Source organism: Lactuca serriola, chromosome 2 (genome assembly GCF_051521515.1).
Source record: "Lactuca serriola cultivar US96UC23 chromosome 2, Lser_US96UC23_V15, whole genome shotgun sequence".
Classification (NCBI taxonomy): Eukaryota; Viridiplantae; Streptophyta; class Magnoliopsida; order Asterales; family Asteraceae; genus Lactuca; species Lactuca serriola.
The window spans coordinates 143,140,825-143,161,559 of NC_136409.1; the positions used below are offsets into that span (position 1 = coordinate 143,140,825).

Consider the following 20,735-nt stretch of genomic DNA (forward strand, 5'->3'; position numbering starts at 1 on the left):
ATTGCAAGCTCATCATACTAGTGTGCATAGGTTTCCTGGAATGCTAGGAAGCTTAGATTGTCTCCATTGGGCATGGGAAAATTGCCCTACAGCATATCATGGGCAATTTACCCGAGGTGATCATGGTCACCCAACGGTAATACTTGAAGCAGTTGCATCACAAGATATGTGGATTTGACATGCTTTTTTTGGTTCTCCTGGTTCGATTAAAGACATCAACGTTCTTAACCGTTCACCAATATTTAACAACATATACGATGGATCCGCACCAGATTCTTCTTTTTAAGTGCGTGGAACGCCATATAAGTATGGTTATTATCTGGTCGATGGAATCTATCCTGAGTATGCTGTGTTTGTTAAATCGTTTTCAGCTCCACATGGTTCTAGACGAAAGAAATTCAAGAGAGCTCAAGAAAGAGCTAGGAAGGATGTTGAGCGTGCTTTTGGAGCTCTGAAGAAACGGTGGTTCATATTGAAAAAACTAGCAGCTTATTTGGGCGAGGAAAAACTTCAAGAAATCATGTATACATGTATTATATTGCATAACATGATTATTGAAGACGAAGGAAGAGCGATATGTGCGTTTGACGAGGAAGAAATCATACCAGAGACACAACCAATAGAAATTGGTGGCGAAAAGTATATAAACAGGAGAGCAGAGATACGTTGCACTGAAACATTTCACAATCTTCGCAATGACTTGGTGGAACACATTTACGGAGTTCAAAACATTAACCTTAATTTGGATCCACCGGATGACCCCGAAGACGAGTTCTCGGAGAACGACTTTATGTAGTTTCCTTTAGTTATTTTATTTATATTTTTTAAGTTTCTAGGGTTATTTAAATGTCATGTGTTTTTTTTTTTTTTTTTTTTTGGTAACGCAATGTACTGTTATTTTTTTTTTTTTTTTTTAATTTTCAAGTAATGAAGAATTATGTTTTTTTTATTAAAATAGAAGGTATATTAAATTAAATTAGTTAAAAAAAAGAAGTTTTATTAAATTAAAATACTTAAAAAAAACAAAAAATAAAAGAAATGAAAAGTATGGCACCACACCCTTGGTGTGGCAAGAAACCACACTTGAGTGGTAAAAAGTGACATGGCGCTGATGTGACGGGGGAGGGAGTACGGTTTCGGTCCAGCCTAAGAAAAGTGATACTCTATCTATAAACTCACGCCTATATATAAAGATACAGAATCAAGTGTGATACGTGACCAACCATACATCAACAGAGTTTTCGGGATTTGAGCTTGAAAATATATCAGATTAAACGAACTTCAGGAAATTGATTCCAAGAACAGAGGAAACTTAAGAATAATTCAAATCCTCTATTGAATTGTGTAAAATATCATAAGGTCGATCCTGTTTCTTGAAATTATAGTTTATATCTTGAAGGTTTGGTGTCCGGGACAAACCCACTAACTTTGCCTTTTAGATTGGAAGTCTAGGGTTCTAATCCAAGCATTGAAGAATTTATGAATTTGGTGATATTAGCTTATAACTTTATGTAGTTTCCTTTAGTTATTTTATTTATATTTTTTAAGTTTCTAGGGTTATTTAAATGTCATGTGTTTTTTTTTTTTTTTTTTTTTGGTAACGCAATGTACTGTTATTTTTTTATTTTTTTTTTTTAATTTTCAAGTAATGAAGAATTATGTTTTTTTTATTAAAATAGAAGGTATATTAAATTAAATTAGTTAAAAAAAAGAAGTTTTATTAAATTAAAATACTTAAAAAAAACAAAAAATAAAAGAAATGAAAAGTATGGCACCACACCCTTGGTGTGGCAAGAAACCACACTTGAGTGGTAAAAAGTGACATGGCGCTGATGTGACGGGGGAGGGAGTACGGTTTCGGTCCAGCCTAAGAAAAGTGATACTCTATCTATAAACTCACGCCTATATATAAAGATACAGAATCAAGTGTGATACGTGACCAACCATACATCAACAGAGTTTTCGGGATTTGAGCTTGAAAATATATCAGATTAAACGAACTTCAGGAAATTGATTCCAAGAACAGAGGAAACTTAAGAATAATTCAAATCCTCTATTGAATTGTGTAAAATATCATAAGGTCGATCCTGTTTCTTGAAATTATAGTTTATATCTTGAAGGTTTGGTGTCCGGGACAAACCCACTAACTTTGCCTTTTAGATTGGAAGTCTAGGGTTCTAATCCAAGCATTGAAGAATTTATGAATTTGGTGATATTAGCTTATAACCGCTAATCGGTTAGTCAAAAAAATGTTCAAGGTTTGGCTTTGAAACCAATTGTTGAGACATACAATTATAAAAAGTAGGATCTTGAGCTAATTTTGAATAAATAACTTAAGTCATAACTCTAAAGGATCGAATATATCTATTATACTGAAATAACCGTGTCAATTGTGTTGTTTTTACATTTCACATGTCAAATCACGCATTCATGTCAAATCTAATATAAATTAATCAATTCATAACTCTCAGTTATTACATCTTTCAAGCAAAACCTACAAATAATATAACAATGTTTATATATACGGATGCATGTGAGTCTCATACAAACGACAAAGAAAAATCTCCACCTGTCATAATGGAGTCTTCCAAGTTTTTTCAAGTCATTATTCATGAAAGGCGTTGCACCCAACACTAGTTTTATAACGGTGATCATATCTACATATAGCTCAAGCTGTTATTACTCTTCTTCAATTTCCATGTTACCCTTGCAGTTTTACCTTTAATTAGACTTATGTTTTACACGACACACTCCATGAGGGAATTAATGTTTTTCTCAAGCCACTATCAAAGAAAGACCGAAGAAATAAATGGATGCCATATAATATAGATTGTTTATCATAAAAAGACGGAGAATAAACAGATGCCATATAATGTGTGTCGTTTGATAAGAATTACTTTTTAATGTTACAAAAGGAATACAACTCTTGAAAATCAAATTAGTCATTAGTTAGATCAAAATACTGTAAAACAGGGTATATTCAAATCCCTGGTTATCATATTGTATAACAATCTATGTTACTTTTAAGGCTTGCCATCAAAATAATTAATAAAAGGGTTTGCTTGAAAATCGGTTGCATCCTCAAGCTTGTCGATTATTATATCCATCGTTGGACGTTCCTCTGATTTGAAGCTTATGCACTGATATGCAATTTCTCTGAACGCGTGAAAACAACGACTATTAATTTCATTTTTTATAAAGGGGTCAATTAATTTCTCAGGTTCGTTGTCATTGTTTTCCCGGACGTGAGTTATCAAAGGTTGTGATTTACCATCAATGGAATATGGGCGATCAGCTGCCAATCGCCCACTCAATATTTCAAACATAACAACACCAAACGAGTAAACATCCGACTCTTTCCGAAGGATGCGACTTCCATGGTAAATGGGATCCATGTAGCAATTGGTACCTGCAACTCTTGTGTGGATTTGTGTATGATTTCTGAGGTCTTCTTTTGACATACCAAAATCACAAATTTTGGCTTCTATATTTTCATCTAACAATATATTTCCGCTCTTGAAATCCCTGTGTATTATTATTTTGTTCTCTAGACCTGAGTGCAAGTAGTCGAGTCCTTTTGCTGCCCCTAAGCAAATCTTTAGGCGTTGTGGCCATTTTAGGAAAGCCCTCTTCTTTTCATCACTAAGAACATCGTCAAGACTTCCATTGATAGCATATTCGGAAACTAAAATCATTCGACCGCCTTCATTACAATAACCAACAAAAGGAATGATGTTTTGATGTTGGATGTTGGAAAACAACCTAAGCTCATTTTCAAACATCATCTTTACTTCATGAACTTCGGGATGAAGGCTTTTGATGGCAACTGTTTGCCCACTTGCACGGATTTGTCCTTTGTAGACAGTACCAAATCCACCCTTTCCAACCGGCTTTTCGAGATTGAATTCAATGTTATTCAATGGAATTAGATAACCTTTTTGGCTTCGTGTACCAATAGTAGAAGCTGCTCTATCATTCTGTGATTTAAACAAAACCGATTATGCTTAGAGATGCCATATTGCCAAATGCCATGCCATAATTGCACTTGAAAGGAAAATTGAAAAGGATATTCAGTCAATTAAAACATACATCCCACTACTTCGAATGTTATGTTTCTTTTTTATATTTTTTTATCAAGACGAAAAATGGGGAATCAGTTTCATGGATTTTATGTTCTTTCTGTCATTGACATGGTAGAAATTTGTGCATTTCTATGACGTGTGGGCATTATCAAGGAATTTACTGAATTTAGTGTGGGGGTATATATATATATATATATATATATATATATATATATATATATATATATATATATATATATATATATATATATATATATATATATAGGGTTAGTTATTTTGTTTTCACTATCTATTGTGTGCATGTATGATTGATTCAGGACCAATCATTTTAGTTATTTTAATAAAGTAATTAATACATATTACATGTTGAAGATATAATGGGTATCAATTACATCTTCAGAATTTAATATGCATTAATTACTTTCTTAAAATAACTAAAATGATTGGTCCAGAATCAATCATACATGCACACAATAGATAGTGAAAACATTTGAACCTCTCTCTCTCTCTCTCTCTCTCTCTCTCTCTCTATATATATATATATATATATATATATATATATATATATATATATATATATATATATATATAACGGTTCAATTGAGATTAAAAGAAAAAAAAAGGAAAGATCCTGATATTCAATCTTAGCCATATTTATCTCATTTGCCGTACTAACGCTCCAGCATACCGGCAACAGCGGGGTATGTCTAATCATAAATGATTATATGGCATATAGGTATAAACATATATGATTATATATGTTCATACGTATATCTCTGATCATAAATGATTATACACATATGTCTGTTTACAGATTAAGTAATCATATGTGATTATAACACTTTATAGCAAAAGAGGATGTGGTGACAGAGGTAACGGTGGTATAAGTAACAGAGGTGATGGTGGTGGGGTTCGGCTGGTGTCAGTGGTGGTGGAAGTGGTGGTGGTGGTGATGGCGGTTGTGGTTGTGGGGATGGTGCAGATGAGAAAGGAACAGGTGGCGTCATATAATCATTTATGATTATAACAGACATGCCGTGCCGGTGCACTACAAAGTTAGAGCGTCAGAGTTGAAATATGCGGCTCAGGTTTAATTTTATTTTTGAATTTTTTGAATTTTTTTAACATATAAAAATTGAAAAAGAAAAAAAAGTGGCCCACACACCCCGTGTACCCTCATCTATTTTGGGGACTAAAATCTTTAGAATAATTCAAGTTTTATAACTTATTATTTCTCGAAAAAAATCTAAATTCATAATTTATTATTGTGAATGCTAAAAAAATAAAGTTTATATTATTCGGAATCACGTTGTGAGTCAGATTTCACACCATGAATCTGAATAATATAAATTTATTTTTTAGCATTCACAATGTAAAGTTATGAATTTAGATTATTTTTCGTAAAAAAAAAAAAAAATAAGCTCTAAAACTTAAAAATATAATGGTTTTTTGGTTATATGGTTTAAAATGGTTTCTTTTATATATATATATATATATATATATATATATATATATATATATATATATATATATATATATATATATATATTTACTATCTTATAAAACAAATCTCACTATTTCTAAAAATAGATTGAATAAAATAATAATATTTTTTAAGATGTCCAAATCATTAAGCTAATTATACAACTAATCACTAATAAAATAATATTAAAATTTAAACAAACTCCTATAAATCTTCTCTTCCAAGGTTTTGACCAGATCTTTTTTCATCCAAATAAATACTAACACCCTATAATTTGGTCATTTTCATGAATTTTCTTTATTTTTAATATGACATGTTTCCTAAAACAAACTAATAATTGAATTGAAAATAATCATTCTCCATCGAAAATAAATTAATTGTCGAAACAAACTATTTGTCATCCGCAATGTTTTAAAACCCGGGTTGACCCGGCCGGTTCAACTGGTTGGACCGTAACCCGAGGTAAAAGGCGGGTCAATTGAGAACGGTTTTTTGTAAAAATACGGACCAGATCGAACCGGCCGAGTTTCCCTTGAACCGCGGTTCAACCGCTTATGTTGAACCGGTTAAAACCGGGTTGACCCGTTTTAATAGGGTTTTGATAGTTGGATACAAGTAGCGAACACCAAAACAACGAGTCATTTGCGGTTTCTTTAGTGCTTTTTAATATTTAAATTTTGTGTACATCAAATTATTGGTTTTATATGTTTATGAATTATGCAGGAAAGTAAAAATATATAAAAAATAGAAAAAGACCATAAACCGGGTTGACCCGGCGGTTCAACCGGTTGAACCGGTTGACCTGTGAACCGGTCGTCACACCGGGTCAACTAAAAACCCAGGTTTTAAAACATTGGTCGTCCGCTGCTTTGCGCGGGTAAACGGCTAGTATATATATATATATATATATATATATATATATATATATATATATATATATATATATAATCCAAATAAATACTAACACCCTATAATTTGGTCACTTTCATGAATTTTCTTTATTTTTAATATGACATGTTTCCTAAAACAAACTAATGATTGAATTGAAAATAATCATTCTCCATCGAAAATAAATTAATTGTCGAAACAAACTATTTGTCATCCGCAATGTTTTAAAACCCGGGTTGACCCGGCCGATTCAACTGGTTGGACCGTAACCCGAGGTAAAAGGCGGGTCAATTGAGAACGGTTTTTTGTAAAAATACGAACCGGATCGAACCGGCCGGGTTTCCCTTGAACCGCGGTTCGACCGCTTATGTTGAACCGGTTAAAACCGGGTTGACCCGTTTTAATAGGGTTTTGGTAGTTGGATACAAGTAGCGAACACCAAAACAACGAGTCATTTGCGGTTTCTTTAGTGCTTTTTAATATTTAAATTTTGTGTACATCAAATTATTGGTTTTATATGTTTATGAATTATGCAGGAAAGTAAAAATATATAAAAAATAGAAAAAGACCATAAACCGGGTTGACCTGGCGGTTCAACCGGTTGAACCGGTTGACCCGTGAACCGGTCGTCACACCGGGTCAACTAAAAACCCAGGTTTTAAAACATTGGTCGTCCGCTGCTTTACGCGGGTAAACGGCTAGTATATATATATATATATATATATATATATATATATATATATATATATATATATATATATATTCTTTGTTAACAAATTATTAATTATGGCTTCATGGAGAAAGGTGAGGTTCATTGTTCTTTTAACTCTTTCCTGTTTACCTCTGTGACCCTTCTTTTTTTCATTTGTGTTATTTAGCCGTTTTATCATAAATTAAATATTAGTTAACTTACTAGAAATACATAACACTATGTGTATAATCTGTCTTCTAACAAACTAAATATATTATTAAGATATATTTAGTTAATATTATTACTACAACACAAGAGTGGCATTTAAAAATATTAATACTTGAGATAAAGACGAATACATAATTATCTTGTTTGTAAAATATAAAATTAAATAAGAAAATTACAATTATAAGAAATGAATACATTACCCTTGCCCTTGAATAAAAAATGGCAACTTAGCAGAGGAAAGCGAAGGTTATAGAAATAGAACTTGAGTCTTCCATGTACAATCAATGGTGTTTACCTGCTAGCTAGGAGATTTTTTTATATTTTAGACAATAAAATAATATATTTAATGTCTATTATGCTAAATGTTTTTCTATAGACTATTATTATTATTATTATTATTAATCACGGTGTAGAGCACTAGGATAAAATAGTCATTTTGTATCGGTTAACACATTTTGTAGATGTACAATCAAACAAAATGAATTTCTTTTAATTAGAATTAATTATTCAAACGGACATTTCCATTTAACATTTTCTTCAGTCAGTAATTATCAATTATGATTTGCAAAGTATTGTTATATCTTTAATACCTGATTTCCGTGCCCCTTTCTTAATCCTATCTAAAATCTAATAATTTTATATTTTATTAGAATTTACATATTATCCACTCAATTTTTAAAGTTTATCATTTTATATTGATTTTAAAATGACATTTTGCATGGTTGACCTTCTCTTCTTATTTCATAAGCTACTCAAAATTCTATTTCTTTTATTCATAGATTGGAATTTCGGTATTAACTCCTCAAGTTTTGTAATTTTATATATGTTTTATTTAAAGAAATAACCAATATTTTCGTACAACTTGGTGGTTTATAACGTCTATACAACAATGTAATTGGTTTTGAAATTTGGAAAATATTTAAGGTATAAGGTCTAATGGATAATGACATATAATTTATTAATTTCCTCCAATTTTGTAGTTTTGTCAATTATAACCAAAAGTTAGTTTAGTAAAAAAAAAAGTTGGGCTACAATTGTAAAAGCAAATATTTACGCGTTTCAGAGCTGGAATCACCGATTTGATCTTAGTCAATCTCAGAGAAGAAACTCGAGGTGAAGAAACACGAGGAGGAGAAGCATAAGGTGAACAGATTGAAAATTCTTCATGAAGCGAAGTATTTGTGATGTTGTGTCTCTGATTTGTGGAAGATACAGCAAGATGGGTTGAAGATGAAAGGTGGGGAAGACGATATGAATATAAAAGATCATGTATTTATGTATATGTGTGTGCGTGTGTGTGTGTGAGAGAGAGAGAGAGAGAGAGAGAGAGAGATCAGGTGAGGGTGGACCCATCCTATTTTTCTTTTCTTTTGCTTTCTTTTTAATAATAAAACAATTAAGACAAATAAAGTATATATATATATATATATATATATATATATATATATATATATATATATATATATATATATAGACACACACATATTAGATGTACACCCACGCAAAGCGGCGACAATAATTATTGCTGTTTCGATAAATGGTTTTTTTATTCAAAAAATATTAGTGATTTAACTACATTAATGGCTATAAATTTTCTGACTGATATCTTTGAAATTTTTTATGCCTAACATTTGGCAAACATCATTTGCCCACGGTAAAAAAGAAAAAAAATTTAAGTGAAGTTTCATTCTTTAAATATTTTTGTTAAATATTTTTTTTTATTATAATTAGTTTTTGTTCATAAAAAGATGATTGGTTTGTGGGTAACAAATTTGTACATTTAATTTATCAAGAATGTACCTCTTAAATTTCAAGAAAATTTAAATATGTTTAATAATATATATATATATATATATATATATATATATATATATATATATATATATATATATATATATATATATATATATATATATATATATGAAATTGTAACTTCTTAAAACATTATATATTCAGTATTGTATAGAAATTTTATTTTAAGAACGTTAATCTTGTCTTAACTACGATTGTGATTATCTAATTAATCTATTGAGAATTATAAAAAAAACATGGAGTAGTTTTCCAAATAAAAGGTATGTAAAATAGTAAATGAAGCATCATAGACATGTTCGACAAAACTAGTTGGTAGGGAATAACGGGCAGCGAGTAGCGAGTAAAGTTTTGTTAAATGCTACGTGATATAGCTTTTAGATTTTGAGAGTTTGTCTAAACTAAACACTAAAAACTTGTATAGCCAAACGATATTTTTTGTTTAAAACGGACTGTTTTGTTAAACATCAGAAGTTAGAAGCTCTCAAACACTTTGTGTGAGCATGTTGGACATGCAGTGTTTGAGAGCTTTAGGCTTCTAGCTTTTAAGAAAATGTCCATAAAAAAGAAAAAGTTATGTTCGATGACAAGAGCGTTTAACTTTTAGTCTAAACAAAACACTCCAAAATAAAAAACTACATGGAGAAGCTTTCAACAAATGCTACCTGCTACACACTACCTGCTAACAACTAACTATCAAACATTAGAAGTTAGAAGCTCCCAAACATTTTTTTGTGGGTGTGTTCGGCATGCAACGTTTGAGAGCTTTAGTCTTCTAGCTTTTAAGAAAACGCTCGTAAAAAAGAAAAATTTTGTTCGACGACAAGAGCATTTAGCTTTTTGTCTAAACAAAACACTCAAAAATACAAAGCTACATGGAGAAGCTTTCAACAATTATTACCTACTACACACTACCTGCTAATGCTAACTATCACCTGGCTATTGGCTAGTTTTGCTGAACTCGCCCATACAGTGCTTAGTGTTGTAAGAATTTTAGGTTGCGTTTAGTGACGGAAAAACAATTTTCATTTTCCGTTTTTTGTTTTCCTTTATCAGTTTTTGTTTTCCATTTTCATTTTTTATTGGAAAATTTAGAAAACACGTTTAGTTATAACTTATTCATTTTTCATTTTCAGTTTTAAAAATTAAAAAATATGTTTAGATATGTATTTTTCTATCGGTTTTCATTTTTAGAAAACGGTAGCGGTGATAGGGTGTAGGTGGGGGTGGCGTTGGTAGCTGGTTAGCGGCGGTAATTGTGGCAGTGGTGGTGAAGTCGGCAGTAATCGTGGTACTAGTGCTAGTAGTGGCGGTGGTGATGTTGATGGTAGGTTGGTGATTGTAGTAGTGGTGTTGTGTGGATGGGTGTGCGAGTGTGTGTGTTTTTGTGGGGGTAGGGGATGAGTGTGGGTGTGTTTGTGGGAGTCATAATGGGGTGGGGTGTGTGTGTATGTTTGTGAGGGTGGTGATGGGGTGAGGTGGGTGTCTCTGCGTGTGTGTGTGTTTGTGGGGGTGCATATATATATATATATATATATATATATATATATATAATGGTTTATGTGTGTGTGTGTGGGTAGGGGGGGTGCTTGTGTGGGTGGGGATTGGTGTGTCTGTGTTTGTGTTTGTATGGGTGTGGGTGTGGGTGGATATGTGTGTGTGTGTGTGTGTTTATGGGAGTGGGGTGTTGGTTTGTAGGGGTGAGGATGGAGTGTGTGTGTGTTTGTTTGTGTGGGTGTGTGTGTGTGTGTGTGTGTTTGTGGGGGTGAGGATGGAGTGTGTGTGTGTGTGTGTTTGTTTGTGCGGGTGTGGGTGTGGGTGTGGGTGTGTGTGTGTGTTTGTGGGGGTGGGTGTATGTGTGTGTGTGTGGGGGGGGGGGTGTTAAGGTGGAGGTAGGTAGAGGTGGACGGGGTGGGAGTGAGTGTTGTTTATATCTTAGAAAAGTTTTGGAATTAGAAAAATGTGAAAAACAATGATTATCAGTTTTCAAAAAATTTCAAACTTCTTTGTAATTTTAGAAAATAGAAAAATTTTCATTTTCCGTGAAAAATTTATGAAAATAGACGAAGTAAACGCGTTTTAAAATTCTTATTTTTCTTGAAATTTTTTTCCGGAAAATGATCAATTTTTAGGCAACTAAACGCAGCCTTAGATTCTCAGGTGGGCCTTTTGTAGTTTTATGAAGCTAACATTTTTTAGCAAAATAGAGCCAATTTTTACGAATATATGTTAATTACAAATGGACCCAGTTTTTCAAAAATTTATGGAGTTAATTTTCTTGAAAACATTAAACGAAAATACTTACTTGATAATCCAATGATGCTTCAATCCTGTTGACGATCCTTTTCATCGTGGGGCGATGTTTTAAGTTCAGACTAGTGCATCGATACACAGTTTTCATAAACAAGTTCAAAGAATGAAAATCAATTTCATTTTTTATCATAAGAGGATCAATTAAGATGTCCACTCCTTTATCATGGTAGTGTCGGACAAAATGCATAAGTGTTCGTGGCAAATCATGATCACCAAATGTCCGTCGATCAGAAGCCAACGTCCCACTCAACATTTCTAACATCACCACCCCAAATGAGTAAACATCTAATTCGGTGTTGATAATGCCACTTTCCTCATGAATCGGGTCTAAGTAATGTCGGGTGCCTGCTAGAAGGTCATAGACTTTTGTCTGATTTCGATGCACTAATTGTGAAAAAGCGAAATCACAAATTTTGGCTTCCAATTTGTCATCTAACAATATATTTGCACTTTTTATATCTCTATGAATTACTTTGACGACCCCCTCAAGGCCAGAGTGAAGATACTCGAGTCCTCTTGCTACCCCTAAGCAAATCCTCAGGCGTTGTGTCCATGTTAGGCAAGCCCTCTTCTTGTCATCTTTGAGAAGATCTCCAAGGTTTCCGTTGGAAGCGTATTCAGAAACTATGATCATCTCATTGCTTTGGTCACAATAACCGATGAAAGGGATGATGTTTTCATGGTTGACTTTGGACATCATCTCAACCTCGTTACTAAACATTTGCTGTGTTTGTTGGCCAACATGTGACACGTTGCCCTTTATGCGTTTGAAGGCAGCTGTGCGGTTTCCCCAACGTTCAGAGATTTGTCCTTTGTAGACCACGCAACTTCCACCATCTCCACTGTGGCTTTCTGGACTGAAGTGTTCAGTGGCCAAAGTGATCTCCTCGAGTGGAATTACAAAATTTTCTAGGTGACTGCCTAAGGAAATAATAGTAGAAGCTTCTCCTTGGACCTGTTAATATAAACTTGAGCAACATTAAATGTGGTGTGATGTTTTTTTATCTTAGTATTCTACTTATCAAGTAACTGAAGTTATCAAAAGGTTATCAAGTGTTTGTCCTCCCTTTTTGAGGTCAATGTTATAAGTCCCATCTGGGACATAAGGTGGAATTAGGATGAATTTAGATTTTTCGTTCCAAAAAAAAATGCAATTGGAAATTAAGAAATAGAAGATAATTGCACTTTCATAGATTTGATTGGAAATTAAGAAATGAATTTAGATTCTAGTTCAATTCATACATGATAGTTTTTGTTCTTGAATTAATATTTAATATATGTAATTAGATTTCCTTCAAGAGAAGACTTACTTGAATATCTAGGGCTTTCTTAATCCTCTTGATGATCCTCCGCATCCCTGGGCGTTCCTTCAAATTCCAACTAATGCATTGACAAGCAATTTCCTTAAGCACATGGAAAGAAGACATATTAACTTGATGTCTTATACGAGGATCAATTAAGTTATCTGCTTCATGGTCAGAGTAGCGTCTGACCAAATTGATGAGACTTTGTGGCTGATTATCACCAACTATCCTTTTATCAGATACCAACATTCCGCTCAATATTTCAAACACTACAACCCCAAATGAGTAAACATCGGATTCTTTCTCAAGGATGCCACTCGCCTTGTAAATGGGATCCATGTAGATTTTGTTACCCTGAACACTTTCATTGACTTGTGGCTTATTCCGATCGACTAATACTGACAAACCAAAACCACAAATTTTTGCTTCCAGATTATCATCTAACAATACTTTTGGGGACCTGATGTTTCTTTGTATGAGTACAAGGCCCTCTCCAAGACCCGAGCGAAGGTACTCAAGTCCTTTTGCTAATCCTAAGCAAATCTTGAGGCGTTCTACCCATGTTAGGGAACACATACTAATATGTTGATCAAGGCTACCATTGGTGGCATATTCGAAAACAATAATCATCTCATTGTCTTCATCACAGTAGCCAATGAAATCGATGATGTTTCCATGATTAAGGCTGGACATCACCTCAACCTCAGTATTGAACTCATGCTTTACTTGGTTACCTTGATCAGTAGGCTGGACTAAGCGTTTGAAGGCGGCTGTGCGGTTTTGCCAGCGTTCAGAAAGTTTTCCTATGTAGACTTTCCCACCTTGACCTCCCACTCCGATCAGAGCTTCTGGACTGAAGTAATTGGTGGCAACTTGGATCTCCGTTAGTGGAATCCATGACTTTGCTAGATTTACTGCTGAAGAAGACATTGTTGTGTGATATTGGTGAGGATGAATGGTCAAAGGCTGTGTGAATCTAAAGAGAAATGAGTTTGCTTTGAGACGATTAGATCCACACTTGCGTCTCGTCTAATATTGTCGCTGGCATTTTTAAAAATATTTTTAGCAGTTGACTAGAATCTTTTTTTTTTAAATCCCAATAGTTAACGTGTAATTGTAATTGTCTTATTTTAAATTTTTATGATAACAAAATACCACCAATAATGGCGCCAGCTGTGAAGAAAATACTTAAGTATTTCATTAAAAAAAGGAATAACAAAATTAATAAAAAAATACCGAAAACAAGTTTTTAAGAAAAATGAAATTGGTTTTCTTTAAGTTTTATTAGAAAAATTAGAAAACGCGTTTTAGTTAAAATTGATGAATTTATCTTCTATCTCAGAAAAATTATAAAATATTTTAATTAGTTTTCTTTTTCTAGTTTTTATTATATTGATGACTAATTTTGCAATATACCATGTGCAATTGATGGTCTTATCATATGATATTTGGCTACTTTTCTTCTGTTAGAACAACAACCAGACATTTAACACTTATGAGGTTCAGTGTGGGTACCTAAAACCCAAAGAAACAACCTCGGTTTTTCTTATATGTAGTCCCGAACTATAAAAACTGAGAACAACCATATTTGTGTTGTTTCTTACACGTTCCTTTTATCTAGAACATATGAAGACCTTATTTAACTTCTAACATCATTCATGAGTGATAGTGATGGTACCCAATCAGCCGAATTCAGATAAAATATCCAAACCATCTCTCTCCTTATTACAATGAAAGTACCCATGATACAAGATTTACAAAAAGAACCCTCAAAAACCAGGGCCAAGGAAGAAATTCAAATTTACTAAATAATAAACCAATAACACACCTAGTACCTTGGATATAAACAATACTATCCAATGTACCACCACCATTGCATTTCCGATGAACCCCGTATATAAACCCAACAATGTCGATGAATCAAGGCAAGACACACACATACACATTTTGAACGGGATGTTCTCATATGTTTACATGGTTCTGAAAATATAAAAGTAACTACATAGACATTCCATTTGTAAATACATCAGCAAACTGCTAAGCGGATGGAACATACAAAAACGTATAAGTGAAAGTGCAACACACTCCTTAACAAATTGTAAATATATTTCAACATGTTTGGCTCTTTAGTGTTTATCTGCGTTATACACAAGGTACATGGAACTAGCATTGCCACAAAACACATTTGTTATACGAGACAAATGACATAAGTGCTAGAACATGAGATAAAGTGTTGGTGCTTGGGAGACCAATAGATAAGGTTGTTACCAAGATAGACATAAAAACTAGAAGTAGACTGGCTGTCCATCATTAGAATAAGACACCAAATGATCAACATATAATGGAAAAATAGAAAGATTATGTGATAAGTACCCTAAAGATATTGCAAGATATTTGATATGTTTATTTTACTACCAATTTTAAATTTATAAAAACTTATCACAATTTAACCAAATAAAATCACAAATAGGTAGTGTATCTAGTTGCGAAATAATATAATTAAGGTAAGAAATTGTAACACCGTGAATTTTCAAAATGATTTTTCGCAAATATAAAAACATTTTTCATTCATTTTCATAAAACATTAAGTTTAAAATTCCAATTCGTATCATACAAATCCCAAGATCACATAAATATATCAAAAGTCCCCTGCGTGTGTACAGATCAAGTCGGCGCCTTCCCACGGTCATCGCTAGTACCTGAAACAACAACACTAACACTGTAAGCACAAAGCTTAGTGAGTTCCCCAAAATACCACATAAAACACATATTAGCCACTCGAGGCTATGACTCTGTGGGTCCGTGCACCCAAGCTTTGTGAACCCTCAGGTTCTAACTCTGTAAACATGCACAACATAAATCACATAGAAATAATGCAGTACAACACATAACATACATAGCATACAAATACTCTATCACATAACTCTGGTTACCTATCAAGGTAAAGTATAGTGAGAAGACTCACCTCGCGTATCTCGGTATCTCACGAATCCTGGAAATCCCTCGTGCTCGATCCTCCGAGCTCTAATCCTCCTACAACATCATATGTCTCTAATTAACACTTTATATCTCTAAGGTTGACTACCCCTAAGAAGTCAACACAGGTCAACTCTGGTCAACGGTCAACTTTGACCGGACTCGGCGAGTGCGCTAGGGCGACTCGGCGAGTCTAGACGTTTTCACCAACTCTCTAGGATTCCCTTCCTACACGTCGAGTACTCCCCCTGACTCGACGAGTTCCACCTGGAAGAATCGCGGGGCCACCCCGACTCAACTCGCCGAGTCTCAAGAACAACTCGGCGAGTCCCAGTTCGACTCAGTCCACCTGTCGACCCTCTCTAACTCACCCTGACTCACTGAGTCAACCTATGACTCGACTGGACCACTCACTGAACGAATTCAAGGCAATCTTCAAACTACTCGCCGAGTCTGTTCATCGGACTCGGCGAGTCCATGCCATGCAACCACTCCAACTTGCTTCTAAGGTCAGATCTGCTCCAATAATTCATAGATCTGGCCTTTCTAGACTGATTCATCACGTAAAGCCCCTAATAACACACCCCATGGCTCATAAATAGCATTTTGACCTAAGGCATAAGGATTCCAATCCAAAGCCTCCATTGATTCCCAAAAAGCTTGGGCAAAGGGACACTCTGGACCTCCAAGGGTCCATATCTATGGTTTAAATCGCTTAAGGGACCAAGGGAGCACTAGATCTAGCCACAAAAGGGTTCAATAAACCCTAAATCAAAATAAACATCAACATAGAAGAAGATAGCTCGGAGATATTACCACAATAGTGAAGCTCTGGACTCCAAACTCTCAGAAAATGGCTCCTCTTGCTTTCCCCTTAGCTGGTTCTCCCTTTCCTTGCAAAATGACACCTCCAAGATCAATAATGGCCTCCTACTTTGCTCCAAACACTCACACTCGATTAGGGTTTCACTCAAGGGACTGGTGAGCACAAATGACGGCCATAAGGCCCTTTAAATAGGTCCCAAACCCGAGAAATTAGGGTTTCATTAAACAGCGCGGACTCGCCGAGTCCAGGCGCGAACCCGCTACCAGATCCGCGATCCTACTCGGCGAGTCTGAGCTCCAACTCGCCGAGTCCCCTATCAAAACACCAAAATCATAAACATAAAAGATACCTGGAAATCCGGGCTGTTGCAACTCTCCCCCACTAGAACTAGACTTCGCCCTCGAAGTCTCGCTCTGAAAATAGCTCTGGATGCTGCTCCTGCATCTCACGCTCTGGCTCCCAGGTCATCTCCGATCCCTTCCGGTGTTGCCACTGAACCAACACCAGAGGTACCTCCTTGTTCCTCAGAACCTTGATCTTCCGATCTCTGATGGCCACTGGTCTCTCGGCATAATTCAGGCTCGCATCCACCTGAATATCCTCTAATGGAACCACTGCCGACTCATCAGCTATACACTTCCTCAACTGTGACACATGAAAAGTGTCGTGGATCTGCCCCATCTCTGCTGGCAACTCCAAACGATAGGCTACCCGGCCTACCCTCGCAATCACACGAAATGGTCCAATATACTGGGGCCCCAACTTGCCCCTCTTCCTGAATCGAATCACTCCTTTCCAAGGAGAGACCTTCAGGAGAACGAAGTCGCCGACCTGAAACTCAAGCTCGGACCGGCGTCTGTCTGCATAACTCTTCTGTCGGCTCTGGGCGATCAATAACCTCTGTCTGACCTGCTGAATCTGCTCTGTCGTCTGAATCACGATCTCTGTACTGCCCATCACTCTCTGCCCAACCTCTCCCCAACAAATGGGGGTCCGACACCTCCTACCATACAACAGCTCAAAGGGCGGCATACCAATGCTCGAATGATGGCTGTTGTTGTAGGAAAACTCTGCCAAGGGTAAATACGCATCCCAGCTACCCTCGAAATCCAACACACATGCTCGAAGCATGTCCTCAAGCGTCTGAATCGTCCGCTCACTCTGGCCGTCTGTCTGGGGATGATATGCGGTACTAAAATGAAATCTAGTACCCAACTCCTCATGAAATTTCTTCCAGAATCTGGAAGTGAAACGCACATCACGGTCCGAAACAATCGAGATCAGCACCCCATGCCGAGATACCACTTCTCTCACATACACCTCCGCCAACTTCTCCGCCGAAGAACTCTCACTGATGGTAAGGAAGTGAGCGCTCTTCGTTAACCTATCCACAATCACCCAAATTGCATCAACTCCTCTGGCAGTCCTCGGCAATTTGGTGATGAAATCCATAGTGATTTGTTCCCACTTCCACTCGGGAACCTCCAATGGCTGCAACTTGCCATGCGGTCTCTGGTGCTCGACCTTAACCCTACGGCAGGTCAAGCACCTCTCGACAAACCATGCGACGTCCCTCTTCATACAGGGCCACCAATACTCTTTCCTCAAATCCAAATACATCTTCGTAGCCCCGGGATGGATTGAAAATTTCGACCGATGCGCTTCCTCCATCAAAGTAGTACGCGTACCGCCCACAAACGGTACCCAAATCCGACCCTGAAAAGTCATAAGCCCTCGACCATCCGAAACGAACTCTGAAACCAAACCAACGACCCGTTCCCTCTTCTGCATCTCCGGTTGCACAACCTCGGCCTGTGCCCCACGAATGGCATCCAGTACCAAAGCTATCACGGTCAATCTCAAACATACATCTCGCAGTGGAGTGCTCTCCGCCCTGCGGCTCAACGCATCGGCTACCACATTAGCCTTGCCCGGGTGGTACAGGATCTCACAATCATAATCCTTGACCACATCCAACCACCTCCTCTGTCGCATATTTAGGTTGGGCTGATCCATCAAGTACTTCAAACTCTTATGGTCCGTGTATATCGTACAACGAACCCCATACAAGTAGTGACGCCAAATCTTGAGGGCGAACACTACTGCCCCCAACTCTAGATCATGCGTGGGATATCTCGTCTCATGAGGCTTCAGCTGCCTCGATGCATATGCTATCACATGCCCTCTCTGCATCAGCACCGCACCCAGCCCCAAAATCGATGCATCACAATATACTACAAAATCCTCCATCCCTTCCAGGAGAGCTAATACCGGGGATTCGCACAACCTTTGGCGAAGTGTCTCAAAGGAGGTCTGCTGCTCGGGACCCCATGAGAATGCAACACCCTTTCGGGTCAATCTGGTGAGTGGCACTGCGATCTTGGAGAAATCCTTGATAAATCTTCGATAATACCCTGCCAACCCAAGGAAGCTCCTGATCTCAGAGGATGACTTCGGCACCTCCCAACTCATCACCGCCTCAACCTTGGCCGGATCGACCAATATCCCTTCCTGATTAACAAGATGTCCTAGGAACTGGACCTCCCGCAACCAGAAATCACACTTGGAAAACTTTGCATAAAGCTTCTCCGATCTCAAAACCCCAAGGACCTCCCTCAAATGCTCCTCATGCTGCCCTCTAGATCTCGAATATACCAGAATATCATCGATAAATACAATCACCGACCGATCCAACATCGGCCTGCATACCCTGTTCATGAGATCCATGAACACAGCCAGGGCATTGGTGAGCCCAAAAGGCATCACCACAAACTCATAATGCCCATATCGCGTCCTGAACGCTGTCTTCTGGACGTCCTCATCCCGCACTCTCACCTGATGATATCCCGACCTCAAATCGATCTTGGAGAACCAAGATGCTCCCTGCAACTGATCGAATAAATCGTCGATCCTCGGTAATGGGTAACGGTTCTTGACCGTCAACTTGTTCAACTCCCGGTAATCAATGCACATCTGGTGTGAACCATCCTTCTTCTTGACGAACAGGATAGGCGCTCCCCACGGTGAGCTGCTCGGCCGAATAAACCCCTTCCCCAGCAGCTACTGAAGCTGCGAGGATAGCTCTTGCATCTCTGGAGGTGCAAGACGATAAGGCACCTTAATGATAGGCGCGACCCTCGGAACTAAATCAATACTGAACTCCACTTGCCTCACGGGAGGCACACCCGGTAACTCCTCGGGAAAAACATCTGGAAACTCAGGCACCACCGGAACCTCCTCCACTGAACTCGGTCTCTCGGAAGCCACCCGTGTATCCATCACATACGCCACAAAACCCTTACAGCCCTGCTGTAGACACTGCCTCGCCCTAGCGGCCGAACAAAAAGCTGATCCTGAACGTGTACCCTCGCCGTACACTGAAAGAACTCCCCCACTAGGGTCTCGTATGGTCACCAGCTGACGCTCGCAGTCGATAACCGCGCCGAATCGGCTCAACCAGTCCATGCCCACAATGACACAGACATCACCCATCGCAATAGGAATCAGATCAATCGGAAACTCAACCCCGAAAATCTCTAACACACATCCCCGGAGAACCTCCGTGGCACAAATCACTCTATCGTTGGCTATGGAAACTCTCAGAGGCCGACTCAATGCCTCACGACTAACACTGATATGTTGACTAAAGGCCAAAGATACAAAAGACCGACTCGTACCCGAGTCAAATAACACGAAAGCAGGCACAAAGTTCACAAGGAAGGTACCTACGCATAACATAATATAAGCATAATATCTCAACATCAAAATAAATATATGAAAGAACACATACCAGCCACGACATCGGGCGCTGCACGGACCTCCTCCGCGGTTAGCTGAAAGGCTCTCCCTCGTGCCCTTGGTGCCTCGACCTTCACTGGCCGACTCTCTGTAGCTCTGATGGCGGCAGGGACAGATCCCTGAGGTGCTCCCTGAGATGATCCTCGCAACTGCGGACACTCCACCTTCTGGTGTCTGGTCTGGTTGCAGTGAAAACACACTGCAAACCCCTTGGGGCAGTCCTTGGCCATATGCCCCTCCTTGCCACACTTGTAGCAAGATCCCGCTCTGCAGACTCTGTCATGACTCTTGCCACACTTCCCACAAGTGCGGCCCTTCTGGCTCCCTGGTTTAGGAT

At 37.3% G+C, this 20,735-nt stretch overlaps 1 protein-coding gene across 1 annotated transcript; it reads right to left on the bottom strand.

Annotated features, from left to right (window-relative positions):
• Positions 1 to 2,854: 2,854 nt before the first annotated feature.
• Positions 2,855 to 13,819, bottom strand: LOC145086909 (uncharacterized). The gene is made up of 3 exons (XM_079024762.1): positions 12,805 to 13,819; positions 11,487 to 12,449; positions 2,855 to 3,977 (listed from the first exon to the last, which is right to left on the bottom strand). The coding sequence occupies exons 1-3, from the start codon at positions 13,726 to 13,728 to the stop codon at positions 3,024 to 3,026; spliced, it is 2,841 nt and encodes a 946-aa protein (XP_078880888.1). The 5' UTR covers positions 13,729 to 13,819; the 3' UTR covers positions 2,855 to 3,023.
• Positions 13,820 to 20,735: the final 6,916 nt, after the last annotated feature.

Coding starts and splice junctions, on each gene's coding strand:
- LOC145086909 (XM_079024762.1), bottom strand. CDS start 13,728: ATGTCTTCTTCAGCAGTAAATCTAGCAAAGTCATGGATTCCACTAACG. Junction 12,450..12,804: donor AGAAAGCCCTAGATATTCAA/GTAAGTCTTCTC, acceptor TTATATTAACAG/GTCCAAGGAGAAGCTTCTAC. Junction 3,978..11,486: donor AAGCATCATTGGATTATCAA/GTAAGTATTTTC, acceptor TTTAAATCACAG/AATGATAGAGCAGCTTCTAC.